General features: G+C 36.0%; 5 protein-coding genes across 8 annotated transcripts; 2 read left to right on the top strand and 3 right to left on the bottom strand.

Moving 5' to 3' along the window:
• The first annotated feature begins 146 nt into the window (after nucleotides 1-146).
• LOC148784864 (uncharacterized) lies at nucleotides 147-3,167 on the top strand. Of its 3 annotated transcripts, none has more exons than XM_088876758.1 (3): nucleotides 147-806; nucleotides 1,731-1,792; nucleotides 2,591-2,911. In XM_088876758.1, exons 1-2 carry the CDS (start codon nucleotides 612-614, stop codon nucleotides 1,785-1,787), a joined length of 252 nt encoding a protein of 83 aa, XP_088732884.1. In that variant the 5' UTR covers nucleotides 147-611; the 3' UTR covers nucleotides 1,788-1,792; nucleotides 2,591-2,911. The 3 variants fall into 3 exon arrangements, with proteins under 3 accessions (XP_088732884.1, XP_088732883.1, XP_088732882.1); XM_088876757.1 differs by lacking the exon at nucleotides 2,591-2,911 and adding an exon at nucleotides 1,952-2,226 and having other exon boundaries at nucleotides 160-806; XM_088876756.1 differs by lacking the exon at nucleotides 2,591-2,911 and adding an exon at nucleotides 2,933-3,167 and having other exon boundaries at nucleotides 171-806.
• Nucleotides 3,168-3,357: 190 nt separating this feature from the next.
• LOC105174764 (uncharacterized) lies at nucleotides 3,358-4,375 on the bottom strand. The gene is made up of 2 exons (XM_011096952.3): nucleotides 4,091-4,375; nucleotides 3,358-3,789 (listed from the first exon to the last, which is right to left on the bottom strand). Exons 1-2 carry the CDS (start codon nucleotides 4,182-4,184, stop codon nucleotides 3,506-3,508), a joined length of 378 nt encoding a protein of 125 aa, XP_011095254.1. The 5' UTR covers nucleotides 4,185-4,375; the 3' UTR covers nucleotides 3,358-3,505.
• A 1,094-nt stretch (nucleotides 4,376-5,469) lies between these two features.
• Nucleotides 5,470-7,288, top strand: LOC105175125 (uncharacterized). Its single transcript, XM_011097472.3, has 4 exons — nucleotides 5,470-5,724; nucleotides 5,908-5,978; nucleotides 6,706-6,795; nucleotides 6,972-7,288. The coding sequence occupies exons 1-4, from the start codon at nucleotides 5,598-5,600 to the stop codon at nucleotides 6,993-6,995; spliced, it is 312 nt and encodes a 103-aa protein (XP_011095774.2). The 5' UTR covers nucleotides 5,470-5,597; the 3' UTR covers nucleotides 6,996-7,288.
• A 149-nt stretch (nucleotides 7,289-7,437) lies between these two features.
• LOC105174762 (uncharacterized) lies at nucleotides 7,438-10,829 on the bottom strand. Its single transcript, XM_011096950.3, has 6 exons — nucleotides 10,197-10,829; nucleotides 9,443-9,520; nucleotides 8,740-8,774; nucleotides 8,593-8,648; nucleotides 7,986-8,084; nucleotides 7,438-7,863 (listed from the first exon to the last, which is right to left on the bottom strand). The coding sequence occupies exons 1-6, from the start codon at nucleotides 10,632-10,634 to the stop codon at nucleotides 7,805-7,807; spliced, it is 765 nt and encodes a 254-aa protein (XP_011095252.1). The 5' UTR covers nucleotides 10,635-10,829; the 3' UTR covers nucleotides 7,438-7,804.
• Nucleotides 10,830-11,868: 1,039 nt separating this feature from the next.
• LOC105174761 (uncharacterized) lies at nucleotides 11,869-15,034 on the bottom strand. 2 transcript variants are annotated; one of them, XM_011096949.3, is made up of 5 exons: nucleotides 14,703-15,034; nucleotides 13,726-13,991; nucleotides 13,519-13,641; nucleotides 12,787-13,077; nucleotides 11,869-12,313 (listed from the first exon to the last, which is right to left on the bottom strand). In XM_011096949.3, exons 2-5 carry the CDS (start codon nucleotides 13,972-13,974, stop codon nucleotides 12,107-12,109), a joined length of 870 nt encoding a protein of 289 aa, XP_011095251.1. In that variant the 5' UTR covers nucleotides 13,975-13,991; nucleotides 14,703-15,034; the 3' UTR covers nucleotides 11,869-12,106. The 2 variants fall into 2 exon arrangements, with proteins under 2 accessions (XP_011095251.1, XP_020554016.1); XM_020698357.2 differs by having other exon boundaries at nucleotides 13,726-13,987; nucleotides 14,703-15,032.
• Between the last annotated feature and the right edge of the window lie 1,242 nt (nucleotides 15,035-16,276).

Raw genomic sequence — 16,276 nt, 5'->3', positions numbered from 1 at the left:
ATCAGCTCTTCTCCTATAACTACAAAGGGTAATTAACGTTTACATTCATCATCAGATTTCCTACATCTCTTGTTTTTGTTTATTTTGTCTAACGTTATTGCTTGCTTTGATGTGCTTGTGTTGTGTTTGTCCTGCCAATTAATGCCATACGAAGTGGACAAGTAGTGAACATTGTTTTTTAAATATATAGGAAAGAAAGATGTCATCTTCCGTAAGACAACAACACCTTGCACATGAGTTAATTTTTGAAATCCTGATTATATCGACACAAAAAACTTGATACGGCTGTTTTATAGTGAAACTTTTGTATCAGTAGAGATTTTTGTTGGCATACAATTCCTCTGCAAACAGAATCGTTAGTTAAAGCAGAAATTTAAAGCGTGTTAGAATAGGGGTCCGTACGGTTCAAGTCGCGTCCAATCGGATAGATCCGACCAGAGTTCGAAAACAGTCCGTTAGTTGCTTATTTTATTAATCTTCTCGAAAGCAATATAATTAACAGCTTTAATTTCTTTTCATTTTGATAATTTAGTCAGCGTCCTTTTCTAATTGCTGTATTGCCGCCATTGGAGTTGGAGAAATCCAGAACTTACTAGCTGGTAGTGTAGAAAATGGATCCGGAGTATGTGGTGTCCGGGTCAGAGGGTGCTAAACCCGGGTTGAAGTGGAAGCAGATGGGGCATGAGGAGAAGGCGGCGGCGGTTCATGAGGAGATGAAGAGAATGCACCGGCTGCCGCCCAACAGCAGCTACGCCTCCCACCGCCTGCGGGTCTTAAACAAAATTCAGCACCTCCTCTCGCTTCAGGTTGGTGTTTGTGTCGTGTGATTGAAAACCTCTTCATTCAGTGGAAATTATTGATTGGTTTTTGGAAATTTTAGGGTTTGAGTTTGATGTCTATCTGTAGTGGTTTAAATGTAGGGGAAGATAAATAATTGAAAGAAACAGCACCATGGATAAGGCATCTTGCTTTATCTTCTTCACTCGTTGTAATTTCTTTTTCTGTTTTTGGTTCTAGGTCCTTGTGATGGCAGTTAAATTTGTAAAACATTTTTGATTAAAAATGGTGGAGTGAAGATAAAGTCTCTTGAATATTTGAAGAATTACTGGTTCTTTTAGCACCTGAGAGCCGAGAAACCCAGATTAGCAATCCCCAGGCTATGAGGGTTACTCTTAAGGATGTTTCACTTGATTCTTTAAGGGGCAATGGAAGCCAATTGTTAATGGGTTACATCATGTATCTATTGGTGGACTTCAATAGCTTGATGCTCTTTAGACCCTATCCCCTATTAGAATACTTAACTGGACCTTCTGTGCAGTGTCTCTGTGTAGTTTTCAAGAAGACCTTATTTTGTACTGATAGAAACATATAAGTTTATGTAAATTGTTATTTATTTTAAAGTAAGTGACACGGTCATCTGTTCAAGTATCAGAATTTTACTTAGAACGCTTGATTTTGCATAGAAGAAGTGACGGTTGTATACACTGTACAAAAATTCTTGAGTATCTTATGTGAACATTTTTAATTCAGTTCATTTAACCTAGATTCCCTTTGGACGTGGTTAAATCTTGCCACTCTTTCCTTGTAACCTTTTTGCAAGAAATTTACCATAATTGTAAAACATGCTTTTTTCTGATAAATTTATCTTTACATTTTCTACTGCTTGAGCCGTGAGCATGTGTTCTGATGCTCGTGTTTGTACTAATGTTCTATCTGGCTTTTGTTGACAGAGGACAGCATCACAGGATGACGAGTTGGAGTTGCTTTTCTCTGGGCTTCATCTCTGAAACAGGCATGTTGAATTGCTAGAATCAGTCAGTTGTGAAATTAATTTAGTGGTCTCATTGTTGTCCTCTTTTTTGGATATTCTGTAATTCTGTGCTTATTTCTGTGATGATTACCTCTCAAGTTGTGCTTAATGCATTGTCTGTAATCTTGTCTTCACATCCAGGTTGACAATGCGGACCTCATTACAGTGCAAACCACCCCACCAATATATATATATTGTAATTTTTGTTTTTGGAAAGCATCTAATATATGTAAAGACTAACTATATGAGCTTTGTGTAAAGAAATGATTTGTCATACAAGATCATTTGTACACTTTTGATTTCAATTTATAGTGGACTTAATTTCAGAGTAGAAGGAAGCTCCATAGGGTACAGCTTGTCATTGTAAATCCTTTTATAAAAAATTAAGCTCTTATCTTATTTGCTACTTCACCAGACATTGCAATTTCGAGAAGTTCACTGCCCTCTTTTGTGCAAGTGCAATTTTGCTTTCTTTAAACAATGATCATAAGGTGCCGTACCATATAACCTTTAATCTGAAGTGTGAAGGAGATAGAGAAAAACTGGTGCTTGACAACTAATTAGTTGATCCCAGAGTTTCTTCTAGGTCTTCTCTGTTTTCACATTCATGTTGAACCTGCTCTCATGAAGTTTCTTTCCTGACCAAAAGGGCAAAGTATTTTGCGATATTTCCATTTATTCTTTTCCTCTTTGCCATTTCATTGGAGATAGCTAATATTTTCTTTTCTGTCTATGCCTGGTCTCATCTTTTTTTCCTGTTCATTCTGCCTTATTTTTTAGGAAGTTCATTCAGCTTGCTCAAAGCAAATTGCAATTATCTGCTGGCCCATTGGTCTGGGACTGGTTCTAAATATTAATCTGAGCACTTCACTTCCTGGGGTCTGGGCCAGAATGTTACATTATAGATGCCAACAGCACTCACCTGTTATTTCTAAGGAATTTGAGATCAAACGCTCACCCTTTCCATTTCCTTGTTGCTTATCTCGTTTGGTTACTTGGACTTGTAATACAACAAAAATAGTTTCACTGGAGTTGCCTGGTGCATTGTATGTGATATGCAAGACACTTATAGAAGTTAAAAAGGATGGATGCTTTGACTGATGCAAGTTGCTTTTGCCACAGAATGTTGGACCATGGCAATGATTGCGTAAACGCACAACTCCAGAATACTGCATCTGAGGCATCAGAATGATGAAATTCATGTGGATATTTTGTAATAGCACCCTGTTGTAAAAAGCTGGAGATTGGGTGGATGAAGAAGTTAATTCCCTTCAGTGTAAGTGTCACTAATATCCGAACAGTGTCTAACTGGGGCACATATGTGCAAAATATTAAATGAAAACTACTTTTTGTTTCCTGCCTGTGAGCTGTTTTCGTTGTTTCACATAGAATTTGTGAAATTCAACATGGCCGCAATTTCTTGCCTCATATGAAGCAAAGGTGTAAAAGAGCTTGCTATCTTCCATTTCAGAAGTGAATGAATATTTGTTTTTGTCCTGTACCTAGTTTATAGATAGGAATTGCCATTCTATTGATCCACATATATGTTGATAATACAGAAAATAGCTTTCCTCACATATTGCGTTCATTGTTCAACATTGGATTATAAGATAATGGAATCCATATGTACATGAAAACATTACAATAGCACGATACTCACAGTGATCATACGAGTACAAGTTTTCTCCCTCGTCCTCACAGACGGGAACGAATGAAAATCTTCCTTGGACCAGTTACCTCAGGCGATGAGCTCTTGACAGGCTCATCGAATAACTGTCTTAGATGCTCTTGTTCTTCTCTTCTAAGCGCTGAAACCAGACTTTCCTGTTGTGTTCTATTCATGTCTTCTTGCATTTTCTCCAGCTTTGCTTGCATCTCTTCCACCAGCAAAAAACTTTGCTTCTTATCACCACTGGGAGGGTCTGAATGGGGTATACCCTTCAGTTTTCCCTTCACAATTGCATACACTTGCTTACCCCCTGCAGACACTATACCCCACTAACATTCAAATATATATATATATATATATATAATTTCTTATCAAATTCTTCACCATAAACAACAAAATTAACAAGTAAAATATGAAAAGATGAGTGAGATAGACCTCTAAATCCACCAAAGATAAATGTAAAATTTCTCATAATACCATTAAGTCAGTCACAGCAGATTCCAATCATGATCAATAAATTGCACCAAGTACATAATAACGAAATTAGGGAATTCAGACTCATGTGCACACGCGTTTGAAGACAGATGCAGAATCAGGGAGCGGAGCGAGACCTTTAAGGGACTCGTTGACGGCGGAGTCCACCGCAATTCGGCCCACGTTCAGTAGTTTGGCGGCGGTCCATCGCAGCTCCTCTGTTATTCCCATCGCCGATTTCCCTGCACAAATATCCAGTCCGAAATTAACGCCTTTTATTTCACCTTGGATAAGGTGTGAAGTGAAGTTGACGACTATCGGTTTTAGCTAGGTGCTCCGTAAAACGTTTTCTTGAAAATAGCATCTTTGGAGCAAAAAGGTGCGAGGGTTTTCCGACTTTGGAGTAGGACCCCTTCGTACTCACATTCCTTGATATATTTAGGAGTTTGAATACCTCTTCACATAGGACATCCAAGCGATGCTTTGTCCAAATATATATATATATATATATATATATATTTTAAGGCTATATTTGGATAGAAGAATTTTAATTAGAAAAATAATTTTGAATAGTCCTATATACAAAAGTTGAACATATTTCTTTTGAATAAAAAAATTATCCAAATAAATGTAAAACCGTTGTTATTAAGAATCCAACGCTATGTTTGTTTTCATTTTCAATTTATTTTCGAGACAAGTCATAACATACTCAATATTCGTCATCATTCAAAAATACTTTATTTAGGTGTTTTAAACTGTTTTAGCACAAATACATACATATATATATATATATATAAATATATATAAAAAAGGGATGATTTGATAATGAATATTGATTTTTGTCTCCCAAAATATAATATTAAACATACAATACTTATTTTAAATTATCTCCAAAAATAAATTCAAACATACATACTATTTCTAACACACACTTATTTATCTTTATTTTTCTCTCTCTACCTCCACAAAACACAATAAAAGACTCAGAAAACGAATCCAAATATTATGCAAATTTTTTTGGGCATAAATCTATATTTCAAATACAATGTCATATTGTGAGATGACATATAGAGTTGTATTTTCAAATTGAATTTAAGATTTTATTTAATAATGATTTGATTATTTGTTACAGTCAATTTCAAATAATAATTCAATACACAGATATTTTTAGATCGTTTAACATATATAAAATAAATAAAATAATAAGATAGTATGATAAAAAGTAGATTATATATCCACATTCATGGGGCTCAAACTCACAACCTCTAGTATATATATGAATATGCTAATTTATGTATATTATCTAAAGTCCAAAGTCGTTCATAATAACTATAAAATAAGTTAAGATAGAGAAGTAAAGAAAGGATTGATTGGAAATTTAAAAATATGCCATGAAATGAGTTTGATTGATATGAGATTCTTTTTTCTAAGTCCAATAACATTATTTAGGGCCCAAAATGCCATTTTCAAAAGATATTGGGCTAGAATGCAAACGGCAAATATCAGAAACCCTGATCGACTCTCAGTCGACTACTTCTACATATTTCTTGTACTCTCTGTAAACACTCCATTTTCGAATTTCATCGGCTATTATATTCTCTCACTCATCGCCTCCCACCTTGAATCAACCTGCAAAAGAGAAAAATGGCAGCATGGACAGCGGCGGCTCGTCAAGCCGCAAATCTTGCCAGGCTTTCCACTCCCAGAACAGCAGCTACCTCCGCCCAAGCATCGGTCCTAATCCAGCGCCGCGGTCTTGCCGGCGGTGGCGGTAAGTTTTCCTGTTGTTCTTTGGCTCCAATTCTTATTACTGGAATTGAGCTTAAGGTTTCTAAGTCCATCTCAATTTTCCTGTGGGTTTTGATTTATCGGATTTTTGTTTTCTGGCCTGCCCCTGCGATTAGATTTTACGAGGTTTTTTATTCGTTTAATTTGTTTCGCCTTTGTAATGCAGATCATCATGGTCCTCCAAAGGTGAACTTTTGGCAAGATCCAATGAGTCCCTCAAAGTGGAAAGAAGAGCACGTACGTTTTCTTCAGCCTTTTATTTTTCGGAGACTTTGTATCTAGTATTCTATTATTTTTCCCAAATGGTTGAATATTTGTCAATCTTCAGTCGGTAATTTGAATGTCTGAATGAACTAAATTTCTCCAAATGCTTGATAGTTGTCTAATTGTAAACTTGATGCTGTGCATAATGTAAGAGGCTGGTGGCTCTACTGTATGAATGAGAAACGGAAGTGGAGAATTTGTGTCCTCACCGATTAATTCTTGCTTTTTTTTCCTTGGGACTTGGAAGTAACGGAAATGCCGTTCATATGCTGATTACATAGATAAAGGATAGAAAAAGCAGATGCCAGGGGAAGAAGGATTGAGATCTAACATATTACTAATCCTTGTAATTAAGTGTTGATGATCTTTGTCTTCCTGCACATGAAATTTTGAAAAATTGATCGAGTCTTATATGCCTCCAAGTGCGTATGTTGGCAGTAGTTAGAGTGCATTGATGTAGTGTTCATATACAGGATTATGCAATCATCCTCCTATTTCCACATATTCTTGATGTATGCTCAATGACTTGGATCCTTAGTCCGTGATTTTAGTGAAGCCCCTTTCCCACCCGCCCTACCAAAAATGAAACAGGAAAAGAAAATTGATTTAAAGGTTCAGGGTAAAATTTTCCTAGATACTAGTTTTGTGTGAACAGGTGTAACCATACACTTACGTGAGTAGTCCCTTTTGTGTTTTGCAGTTTGTGATTGTGTCTCTTACTGGGTGGGGCCTTCTCATTTTTGGAGGCTACAAGTTCTTCACAGGGGGCAAGAAAGACAAGAAGGAAGAGGTACGATTTAGCATTCATTTCATTCCTAATCTCTTGGTATTGGTTTGATTCCAAGTTTTGACATATATTGATTCTCAATCTAGCAAGAAATTTTGGTTTGGTAGAAAGGTTATTTGATGCTATATGAGGCTTTCTATGTAACACCGCGGTGCCCTAATTTGCTTGGTATCTGGCAGAAAGTTGGAGAAGGGGCACATTAGTCTGGAAGTTGCCTATACATCAGGAATAAAATCAGCAAATTAGGATTTCATGTTTGCAGATTCCAGGTGCAAAATATGATCTACTTTGAGATCCTCTAGTTTCGGCGCTCCTGTTGCAGATGCACTCTTGTGAGTGTTGACTGTGTTGCAAATATCTTTTTTCTGTTTCTTTTGGATTGTAGAGTGTTGTTTGAGCATAAGTTCAATACCCTCTCTAATAATTTGGCACTTGTTGTTTGCACTCTCATTCCCTGCGGGAGAAATGTGACCTATGCTTAACAGTTGGTGGTTTATCTGCTTATCTAAAGTTCCCCAGCTAAAAGGAACCCCCTCAGGTCCTATTTGATGTTGGAATTTCTATAGCATAAATACCTAATTATGGCAACTGCGACCTGACTAAAATGAAAAGAAGACCAGAGACGAGAAGGAAAGGAAAAGGATGTGGAAAAAATAAATTATGATTAATGATGCCTATTTTTAATAAGTATGAAGCAACTTATGAAACTACTGGTTTGTTTGTAGTTTCTGAAGTCCATGCTCTACAGAATAACTTGGTATAAACATGAAGTTATCATCACCGGACAAACCAAAGAGATTATGCAGTATACAAATAGACCATGTACTATACAACACGATTCGGACATTCTCTTCAAGGGCAGAAATGGAGTTCCACCTCGACTGTCATACTTCCCTCCCACTGTTCCATTAAATTTAGCCCGACGTTTGTTTCCAACAAGGATCACCGTCTTAGTTATGCAGAACTCCAAGAACATAACCATAATCATACCAATGAGTAAATTACAGGGGCCTCAGTCTGCATCCCTTATTTCAGCTTCGACATCCACTACAGAAGCAGATGATTCCTTATCTGTTCATTGGATTACAAAAGTAGACTTGTGAAAGCTGAAAAGAATTCCAGTTTCAAATGGAATTTCTAATTCAATCAGGCACGGCCACTTCTTCCTAATAAAAGGAGGAGATGAGGCAAACCTTTCTTTTTAAGTGGAGAGAAGTTGCTGAATGCTTGACCAAACGCTGTGGATTCGTTGGAAAACTTCACTGGCTCCCTAACAAACTCATCACCAACCACTGCATATAACAAATGAATGAGAAATTCTTTAGCTTTGAGAACATGCAGGGAAACAGTAATTTACTGGGGCTTTATTCAATTGAGATCTGGATAAAATAGACACAGACAGTGAGAAAACCATTGATCAATGTAAACTGGATAACAAAAGAAAAAGGTTTGAAATGGAAGGAGAGAATTGGGTCAAAATGATCAGGGCATTGGCACCACATGTTCATTTTGATGGCATGCAAATGCTGTAAATGTGAAGATTTTCCTTGGGAGATAGAAATGGTTAGTGCAAGATGGAAGAAACATAGAATACAGAGAAGAGATGCAGATGAATGGTAATTAGCCTTTGTGAGCATGATAGCAGCAAATACAGCTGGCTTATATTCTGTTGATTATGCATCAGTAATTCTAGAATGATATAGCTAAGTAATTTGAAGGCCAAATGAGCAAAATTGACAACTAAAGAATAATATAATAGTTGTCCTCACTCTACTAATAGTCCTTGCTCAGTGCCTTTACCTGAGAATGGCTGACTGCAGAATGGACACAACTGCAGCTCATCATTCAAAGTAGATCTGCAACGAATAAATAGAGGAACAGGAAATGAATGGTAATTAACTACATATAATTCTTGGCAAAATAAAGGGTTCATTGAGTGTATCGTACTTGAATACTTGAAATTCATTTCCACAGTTGGGGCACTGCATGCACAATAGCTTTGTTAGTGATAAGATCTTTAGACATTCGTTAAGCCATCATGTATCACTAAAATGGCAGAAGAAATACGATAAGGGGTGTTGCACACGGACTGCAAATATTTAATTTTCTTGACATAAGTTAAATGAAGTTTTGGGTTCACAAGAATCACGACGTAATCAACTTATAAGTAAGCAGTAAGATAATTACCAAGCATTGGTGCAAATCAAGTCCAGATACACATAAGTTTCAGAATTGTAAGCCTTAATGAACAATTAAGTAGATTCATTTTCTCACATATCTCAGAAATTAAAATCAGTTGAATCCAAAGGTCGCTGAATATATCATTATCTGTAGAAATATTCTTCTTCTTCCTGATCAGAAGGGAAGATTTGCTTTCTCAAGAGCCGGTTTTTGGACATAGAAGGAGGGTCAAAATATTACTCAACAAGGTTGGGAAAATATCTTTCCACAGCATTGCTGTCGAACAGTCCAATATAATGAATTTGGTCCTGAAATGACAAGCAACTCCAGTTTGCCAACGTGGATAGTACTTATGATCATCAAGAGAAATGTGTGGTTCCTGACCCATTGGGGATGACCCAAGAATTTAGATATTTGATAGCACATTTGCATGCAAATGGTGAAGCGAACAAACTTAAGGATTTCTTACACTGCTTTGAACTATATCTCTGCCTGCCCACCATAGAAAAGCTCCTATGCCCACAATTGGTACAAGCACAGCAAGAAGCTGAAACCAAGGAATCACCAATGTGAAAATAAAGACATAAGAGAGATAGTTGCTTTAAGAGGATGATGGCGTGTCATACTCAGAGAAAGAAAAATGGTCAGAAGACGAGGAGACACCAAACCACCAGTGAAAGAATCCAAGTAGAAAATTAGAAAACAGCATGTTTAGAAAACTACCTGCACAGCTAGCTGCTACTGAACAGAATTTTACAGAACAAGCAAATGCAATAGCGTTACATCTCAAGAAAATTATTAATCCTTAACTGGTACGCTTAGTTAGTTTGCGAACTGATATTGAACTGTTTCACATTAATCAGAAACAACGGACAAAGCTATCTCTGAAAATAATAACCTCTAAATAAGAAACAAATTGAGCAGTTCAGTATTACAGACTCACATACCAAATTAACTATCCTTCATTCTTTTCCCCTCCCCTAAAATAGTGTTTTGAATCTTATTATAGCAAGTAGATTAAGCTAAACTCGAAATTCAAAAACAGCCTCAACGCCAACATTCCTGAATAATGGCCAACGGTGACAATTCATGGAAGAACATATATCCCTGAGTATCTCTATATTCACATCGCTACATACATGTAAATGATCAAATAAACAGAACTCCATCTTTCGATCCTCAAAGGAAAGAACAAAGGCACAAAAGAACAAAGAGAGAACTACCCAAAGGGAAACAATAGCATCAAGAAGCCAGCCCAACTGCCCAGTCATAGAAAGATAAGTCAGTAGAATTGCCAAAGCAAGATTCCCCAACACTCTTGCAGTTTCACTGTTGATTCTCCCACCACCATCACCGCCACCACCTCCACCAAGCCCATTAAAGCCGTTATTGAATCTCATTGCGACTACCCTCCGACCCTTACTAACCAAAATCCCATCTTCGCGCTTGCCCACTCCTAAGAATGGCAATTTTTCCCTCAAAGCTTCAGCCTTGAACCCGTCTCTGTGAATACATTCAATCTTTGTTCTTAATCGTGAATAGTAATTGATGGGTTGTGAAAGGTTCAACTTATATATGAGGTGTTTCGTGTTTGTACCCCTGTATTTGTGGAGAGGGTATAAGGCCGAGGAATTGATTGAAATCTGTACTAATGCTGGCATGGCAAAGCTTTTCGATGTGAAGAAAGTCAGGTAAGAGAAGTTCGTGGTGCTTGTCTATGGAGGTGGACTGGTGCAGGAGCAGCAATTAATTTCATGCTTTGCAAATCTGAAAGAGATAAAATTGAATGGATATTTTCTCTTGCATTTTATATGGCTTCTCCTCAGACGAAATCAAGAAAAGTCCTCCCTTTAATTAACAAACTCCCCACCCACAAATAAAATAAAGGCTTCCCTTCTATGTCTTTCTCAAGAAATTAGTTTGGGAATTTTCTTTTGGTTTTATTAAGTGGACAAATATTATCATTTAATTTAAAAATTCTAGAAAGTTGCCTTTTTGTTTTGTTTTATTGTAGTGAAAACGAGAAATTATTATTTTTTTGAGTAAATCTATTATAATTATCAAAACAAATATTTATATTTAATGATTAATAACTAATGACAATTATAACAATCATATATCAATATCAGATAATTATATTTGTCAACAATTATTATTAAAGTAAAACGACACCTATTATTAAAGTAGAATAATATTTTATATGTTGGTGGAATTCGAATATATAACCTTATATGAACATAAAATCGTTTTCTTTTCTTTCTTTCTCCCCCCCTAAAATGACTTCTCAATCTTTATTTTCATTCAATCGTTGTATCCATTATTTATATGATGTAATAAATATTGAATCTTATATAAAAAAAAAGGAAAAGAACCTATCCATATTTCCGTAGTACGAGAGATCACTACTGGTGCATTATTCCAAGTCATTACAAAGCATATTGGTTGTCCAAACGAACTAAAGTCTGTTCACCATCACTGCATTAATGGTTCTTGTTCCATAATTATATTGGATTAGAAAATAACTTGGGGTGGTGCTTCTGAACAAGTTAACAATTGCAGATTTTGTGTTATTAAAGCTTTGCTTAGTGTTTCTGAACCAGTTAATAACGATAGATACTCGTCATGCACTTGTACCTCTGCAAGCAGCTGTGCCGCCTATGACATGCTGCTGCTGCCATGATCTAAAGCTGGGCAAGTAACTCACGGAATTCGCTTGCGCGGGTCTTTGCAAGTTTCAGAATCTGCAAACTGTTTAGCTTTCACAGTGCTGATGGTTTTCTCACCGGAAAGAGCCTTATTTTTTGGTGGATCCAACACATATATAACTTCCAAACAAAATCCCAAATGAAAGGATTGAGTTTCAGAACTTCTGTCTAGTTTTGGACAAACCCCATCTGTTTGCTAACTAAATATCCTTTATTACCACTGGAAGAGCTACAGTGATTTTTGTAAAATAGAGTTCTTGTAATATGATCAGCAATCTACTAACTCCGAGTACATCCAAGCCAAAAAGATCCGTGGTATTATTATTAATACAACAAAAGATGAAATGCATAGCATTACCGATGGTTATACACCATGAAGCTGCCACATGTACTGGCAGTAGTATACACCAGGACCTCAGTTCCTTCAATCACTCATTCTTCTTGTCACTCTTTTCTGCAACAGATCCAGTGCGGTAAGGCTCAGCCGAATATGCATATTGCATGAGCAAAGAGAAGAAAACCATCTCCACTATCACTAAGACATTCTGCAGAGCTTCCTGAAGATGCTCGACATCCAGCCAGAAATGGTTCGATTTAATTATCCCCAACGCTACAAGAATATCAAGCAGAATTCCCTGGAGAAGGATGAAGAATAAGCATTGGCTAACCGTTACATAATCTGCCAAAGATTGGCAGAAAACTGTGCTGCCCATGTTCACCAATAATATCATCAAACTCTTTCCAGTTCTTGATTCATTGAATGTGGAAGATTGTAACTAAGTTTAACACTTTAATCCTGGGAGGGGTAATTTAGTTTCAATAAGGTAATTTCCATTTATAGCTGAAGAGAAACTTAGCATCCGGTAAAAGTATGATATGCATTAAACATTGTCAGATAAGTGAGGAAAGAACAAAGAACTGATTCCAGAGCAGTTATATTATGGCAAAATATATATAGTTCTTAGATCCTTTAAATTAAGACATAATATAATTTATGTAATTGAAAGGTACCATATATATCAGGATACTACCGCAATGTTGATCATATACAGAAAAGCATCTGCTCGTTATCAAATTGGTCATTGAGTGAAGAGATATGAAAATATACCTGCCAGAAACAGAAGAAGACAATCCCTTTGACGCACAAAAACTTGGCCAGAGGTTTGTGTGGTGCTAGCTCCTTTGCAAAAACATGGTAGAAGACCACAAGAGAATACAATGCCAGTGAAACTGAAACATTCAAGATGATGGTGAATGTCCAGCTAAGCCAGCTGGGATAAATATCAAGAAGTTGAAATGCTATCATCAAGACGGAGCAAACAGGGCGAATCACAACAAATTGCCATGTCCAGTACTTGAGAAGCTTTAAATTATTGTGATCCAAACGGACAGTGTGGGGCTGCATTTAACATAGACAAACATTTAAAAACATTATTATCAATCATGAGGTTTAAGGAAAAACACAGAAACAATTCTATATGTGTGCAATATAAGTTCTGTAGGGTAGTGCCATTTCAAAAGATCATAAAGAACAACACAGCTTGGACGATCAGCAATCTAAAGCTAGTTTTAATATATCCGACAACCTATTACCTACAAAGCAACCTTGATTGGATATAGTGTTAACATTCCTACAGTTTGTTGCAATAGTTATGACAGTAAATTTCTATTTCACTACATTAACAATTCAATGTTTTCTGGAGAGGGAAGTCAGGGACAAATGGAGCATTACTTGTATCCACGTATTATAAGATCTTCCAGATACAGCAAAGTTTCTCATTGTTAATGGCTAGGGGTAAATAAGCAATAAATACAAAAGTTAAAAGATGAAGACACGTACCTGGAAAAGAGTCATTGGAAATGAGTGATGGATTTCTCTTCCTTTGATTTCATCAGGAACTATATTTTTGCTGATGGATATGTTCAAGTATGTATACATCAAAGCCAGAAACTTTGCCATCACCTACCATTAAATGACAAATTAATTACATAAATGGTCTTAAGTTCCAAAGACAACAAATGATATCTCAATTGTAGAAAAACTCACCAAAGCCTCGTAACATTCTTTTATAGAGTCCAAGAAAGTGAAAAATGTCTCACTCCCTCGTATGTCTAGCAAACCAACATAGGAGTCGATAGCATACAAGGGAGCCATGAGGACAATAATAATTATTGCCTTTTGTTCCTTGGGCTTCTTCCAGGACATGAAATGTTGGGATACTAACTGTATGGAGAAGTGCAGAGATAGCATGACACATACAGTTGATCCGATCAGAGTTAATTGCCCGCGATCCATAATGGAAGTATATCTGGCTAGACAACACAGAGATAACTATTAAGAGCTGCAAGCATATGCCTGACCTCAATTGCAATCATGAAGTCAATCATCTAACATTTGCTTCCAATTATTTTCTTTAATAATTGTACTTTGTGAATTTATTGTAGTAAGCTCCATATGTTTTGGCTATTTGAGACTCAAAACGCAATTTTCATGATTATTTGGTTCCCGCAAGTATATCCTCTCACACTGAATTCTTATTTCTGTAGTTCCCTCACAATAATAACTATCATAGCTTCCTTCTTCATCAAAATTAACAACTTTTCATCCCCCCCATCAAAAGAGAAGATAAACATAGTTCAAATCTGGGCTCCACCATCAAGCACCATCGTTTAATCATAAAGCGGGCTCTAAAGACAACACAGAAAATGAAAGAAACATGGAATAACGATGCTTTATGCTCATCCAGACAACCACAGCTAAGAACCCAAAATCTTCAGCGTCTGAACACTACAAACGTCATAAAAAAGAATTTGAAAAAGCCCACTCAAATCCACTCAAGTACCAAAATCTTATCTTTAAAGCTCAGATAGAACACGCACTCGCTAAAACCACTAACAGCCGACAACACATTCCCAGACACACTGATTCTTTTTCTTTCCGCTTAACAGTTCAACATAAGCATCGGTACAGCAAACGAAGACAGAGATACACCACAAAAGCAAGAAGGAAAAGGGAACACTTACGGAGTTGCGGAGAGTAAAGGTTGATGCGAGATGTGAAGAAATCAAGAACAAGAAAAGTGTAGTGGTTTTTACTTGACGAATGAACCGAGAGATGATTGAGCCTTGACTTCAATAGTTGAATATATATATATGTCTATATAAACATCGAAATTCACATGTTTGTTTGAAAATGACAATAAATCCAGGGATGGGTTGATAATTCGCAGGCTGTAAAAGTAGTATATCTATATATATATCTGGATTGGAGTGGTTGATGGGTTGGTTTGATTGTTAGGTGAAGGGCAAGAACAAGAAGAAGAACAATTCAGCGAAAAAGAAAAATTAAAAATACAATAAAGAAAAAAACTAAAATATGCAGTTTACCCTGGATTTGGGAACGTGAGCTTATTGGACTGAGAAAGTATTACCATTGAATTTTGCTTTACGCGGCAGCACGTGATTGGTACATGCCTCGGATCTCAATAGACTTTTTTTTTTTTTTTTTAAGGAAAATATAGGAATTATGGAGGAAGGATCAATGGCGTGAAATTTTAGAAAAAGACAGATCAAATCTGAAGTTTTTAAATATAGAGGACATATCTGTACTTAGAAAAACAGATTTTAATTTTAAAAATTTTGAACCTACACTCAAATATGTGATTGTTCCACTATTTTACATCTTCATGACTTTTTTTTTCCCCCAAAAATGAAAATAAAAAGGAAAGACATGCATGATTCGCTTACCTTGGGTTAATTATTTTTATATTATAAAAAAAATAAATTATATAATAAAACTATAACGAGATGCGGATATAATCCACTACAATATTTTTTTTTTTTTAAAAAAAACCTATGTCGTGGATTGAATCCACGACTCATTAATGATGTGCCCAGATTCATCAGAAAATTTGGTATCGTTACTATATCTTTCAAAATTAGAGGATACAGAAACGACTAGAAACTACAGTTGGGGCAGTGCTGTATTTGCATTTTTATATCGTGAATTATGCAATATGAGCACAACAGGTAAAACTGCAATTTGTAGCGCACCGCAACTGTTACAAGTAAAATTTAATTATTAACTTATAAAGAATTTAAATTCTATCCGCTACTCGTTATAAATTTATTATACATTTTATTTAAATTATACTTATATAATTTATTTTTTTTACCATAAAAAAATAATTAACTCCGCATACCTTTCATGAAGGTGCAAAAGTTTAAAATTTATATCACGTTGATATATATGAAATGTTTTGTAAAGAAAATACATGGATGAATCATCATGAATTGATTCATAATGTTTGGCCCACAAGGAGGGCACGTGACGGTGCATGGAGCATGGGTACCACCAATCAAATATGTATAAATCTCCCATAAAAGCCTCATATATATATATATATATATATATTCCATCAAGCACAAATCAAGATGAATTGAGTTGTTTTGTTTACGATCGGATTGAGTCACTAAAAAAATAAGTTGAGTTAGTATAGATTTGATTGGTATTAGGTTGGTTCTAAGCATTGAAACCTAGAGCCATCTAAACATAGTGGTCCAGAACTACCTAGTCTTGAGCTAGGCCTGTTGGGCCA

Source organism: Sesamum indicum, linkage group LG12 (genome assembly GCF_026168435.1).
Source record: "Sesamum indicum cultivar Baizhima isolate 11 linkage group LG12, ASM2616843v1, whole genome shotgun sequence".
Lineage (NCBI taxonomy): Eukaryota > Viridiplantae > Streptophyta > Magnoliopsida > Lamiales > Pedaliaceae > Sesamum > Sesamum indicum.
Note: the sequence above shows the minus strand (reverse complement) of the source record. Positions and strands in the feature narration are given on the sequence as shown.

Coding starts and splice junctions, on each gene's coding strand:
- LOC148784864 (XM_088876756.1), top strand. CDS start 612: ATGGATCCGGAGTATGTGGTGTCCGGGTCAGAGGGTGCTAAACCCGGG. Junction 807..1,730: donor AGCACCTCCTCTCGCTTCAG/GTTGGTGTTTGT, acceptor TTTTGTTGACAG/AGGACAGCATCACAGGATGA.
- LOC105174764 (XM_011096952.3), bottom strand. CDS start 4,184: ATGGGAATAACAGAGGAGCTGCGATGGACCGCCGCCAAACTACTGAAC. Junction 3,790..4,090: donor CGTCAACGAGTCCCTTAAAG/GTCTCGCTCCGC, acceptor TAGTGTCTGCAG/GGGGTAAGCAAGTGTATGCA.
- LOC105175125 (XM_011097472.3), top strand. CDS start 5,598: ATGGCAGCATGGACAGCGGCGGCTCGTCAAGCCGCAAATCTTGCCAGG. Junction 5,979..6,705: donor CAAAGTGGAAAGAAGAGCAC/GTACGTTTTCTT, acceptor TGTGTTTTGCAG/TTTGTGATTGTGTCTCTTAC. Junction 6,796..6,971: donor AGAAAGACAAGAAGGAAGAG/GTACGATTTAGC, acceptor GGTATCTGGCAG/AAAGTTGGAGAAGGGGCACA.
- LOC105174762 (XM_011096950.3), bottom strand. CDS start 10,634: ATGCCAGCATTAGTACAGATTTCAATCAATTCCTCGGCCTTATACCCT. Junction 8,775..9,442: donor GAGATATAGTTCAAAGCAGT/GTAAGAAATCCT, acceptor TTGTGCATGCAG/TGCCCCAACTGTGGAAATGA. Junction 8,085..8,592: donor CTGCAGTCAGCCATTCTCAG/GTAAAGGCACTG, acceptor TGTTATATGCAG/TGGTTGGTGATGAGTTTGTT.
- LOC105174761 (XM_011096949.3), bottom strand. CDS start 13,974: ATGGATCGCGGGCAATTAACTCTGATCGGATCAACTGTATGTGTCATG. Junction 13,078..13,518: donor TTCCAATGACTCTTTTCCAG/GTACGTGTCTTC, acceptor TGTTAAATGCAG/CCCCACACTGTCCGTTTGGA. Junction 12,314..12,786: donor TCTTCTTCTGTTTCTGGCAG/GTATATTTTCAT, acceptor ATCCTTCTCCAG/GGAATTCTGCTTGATATTCT.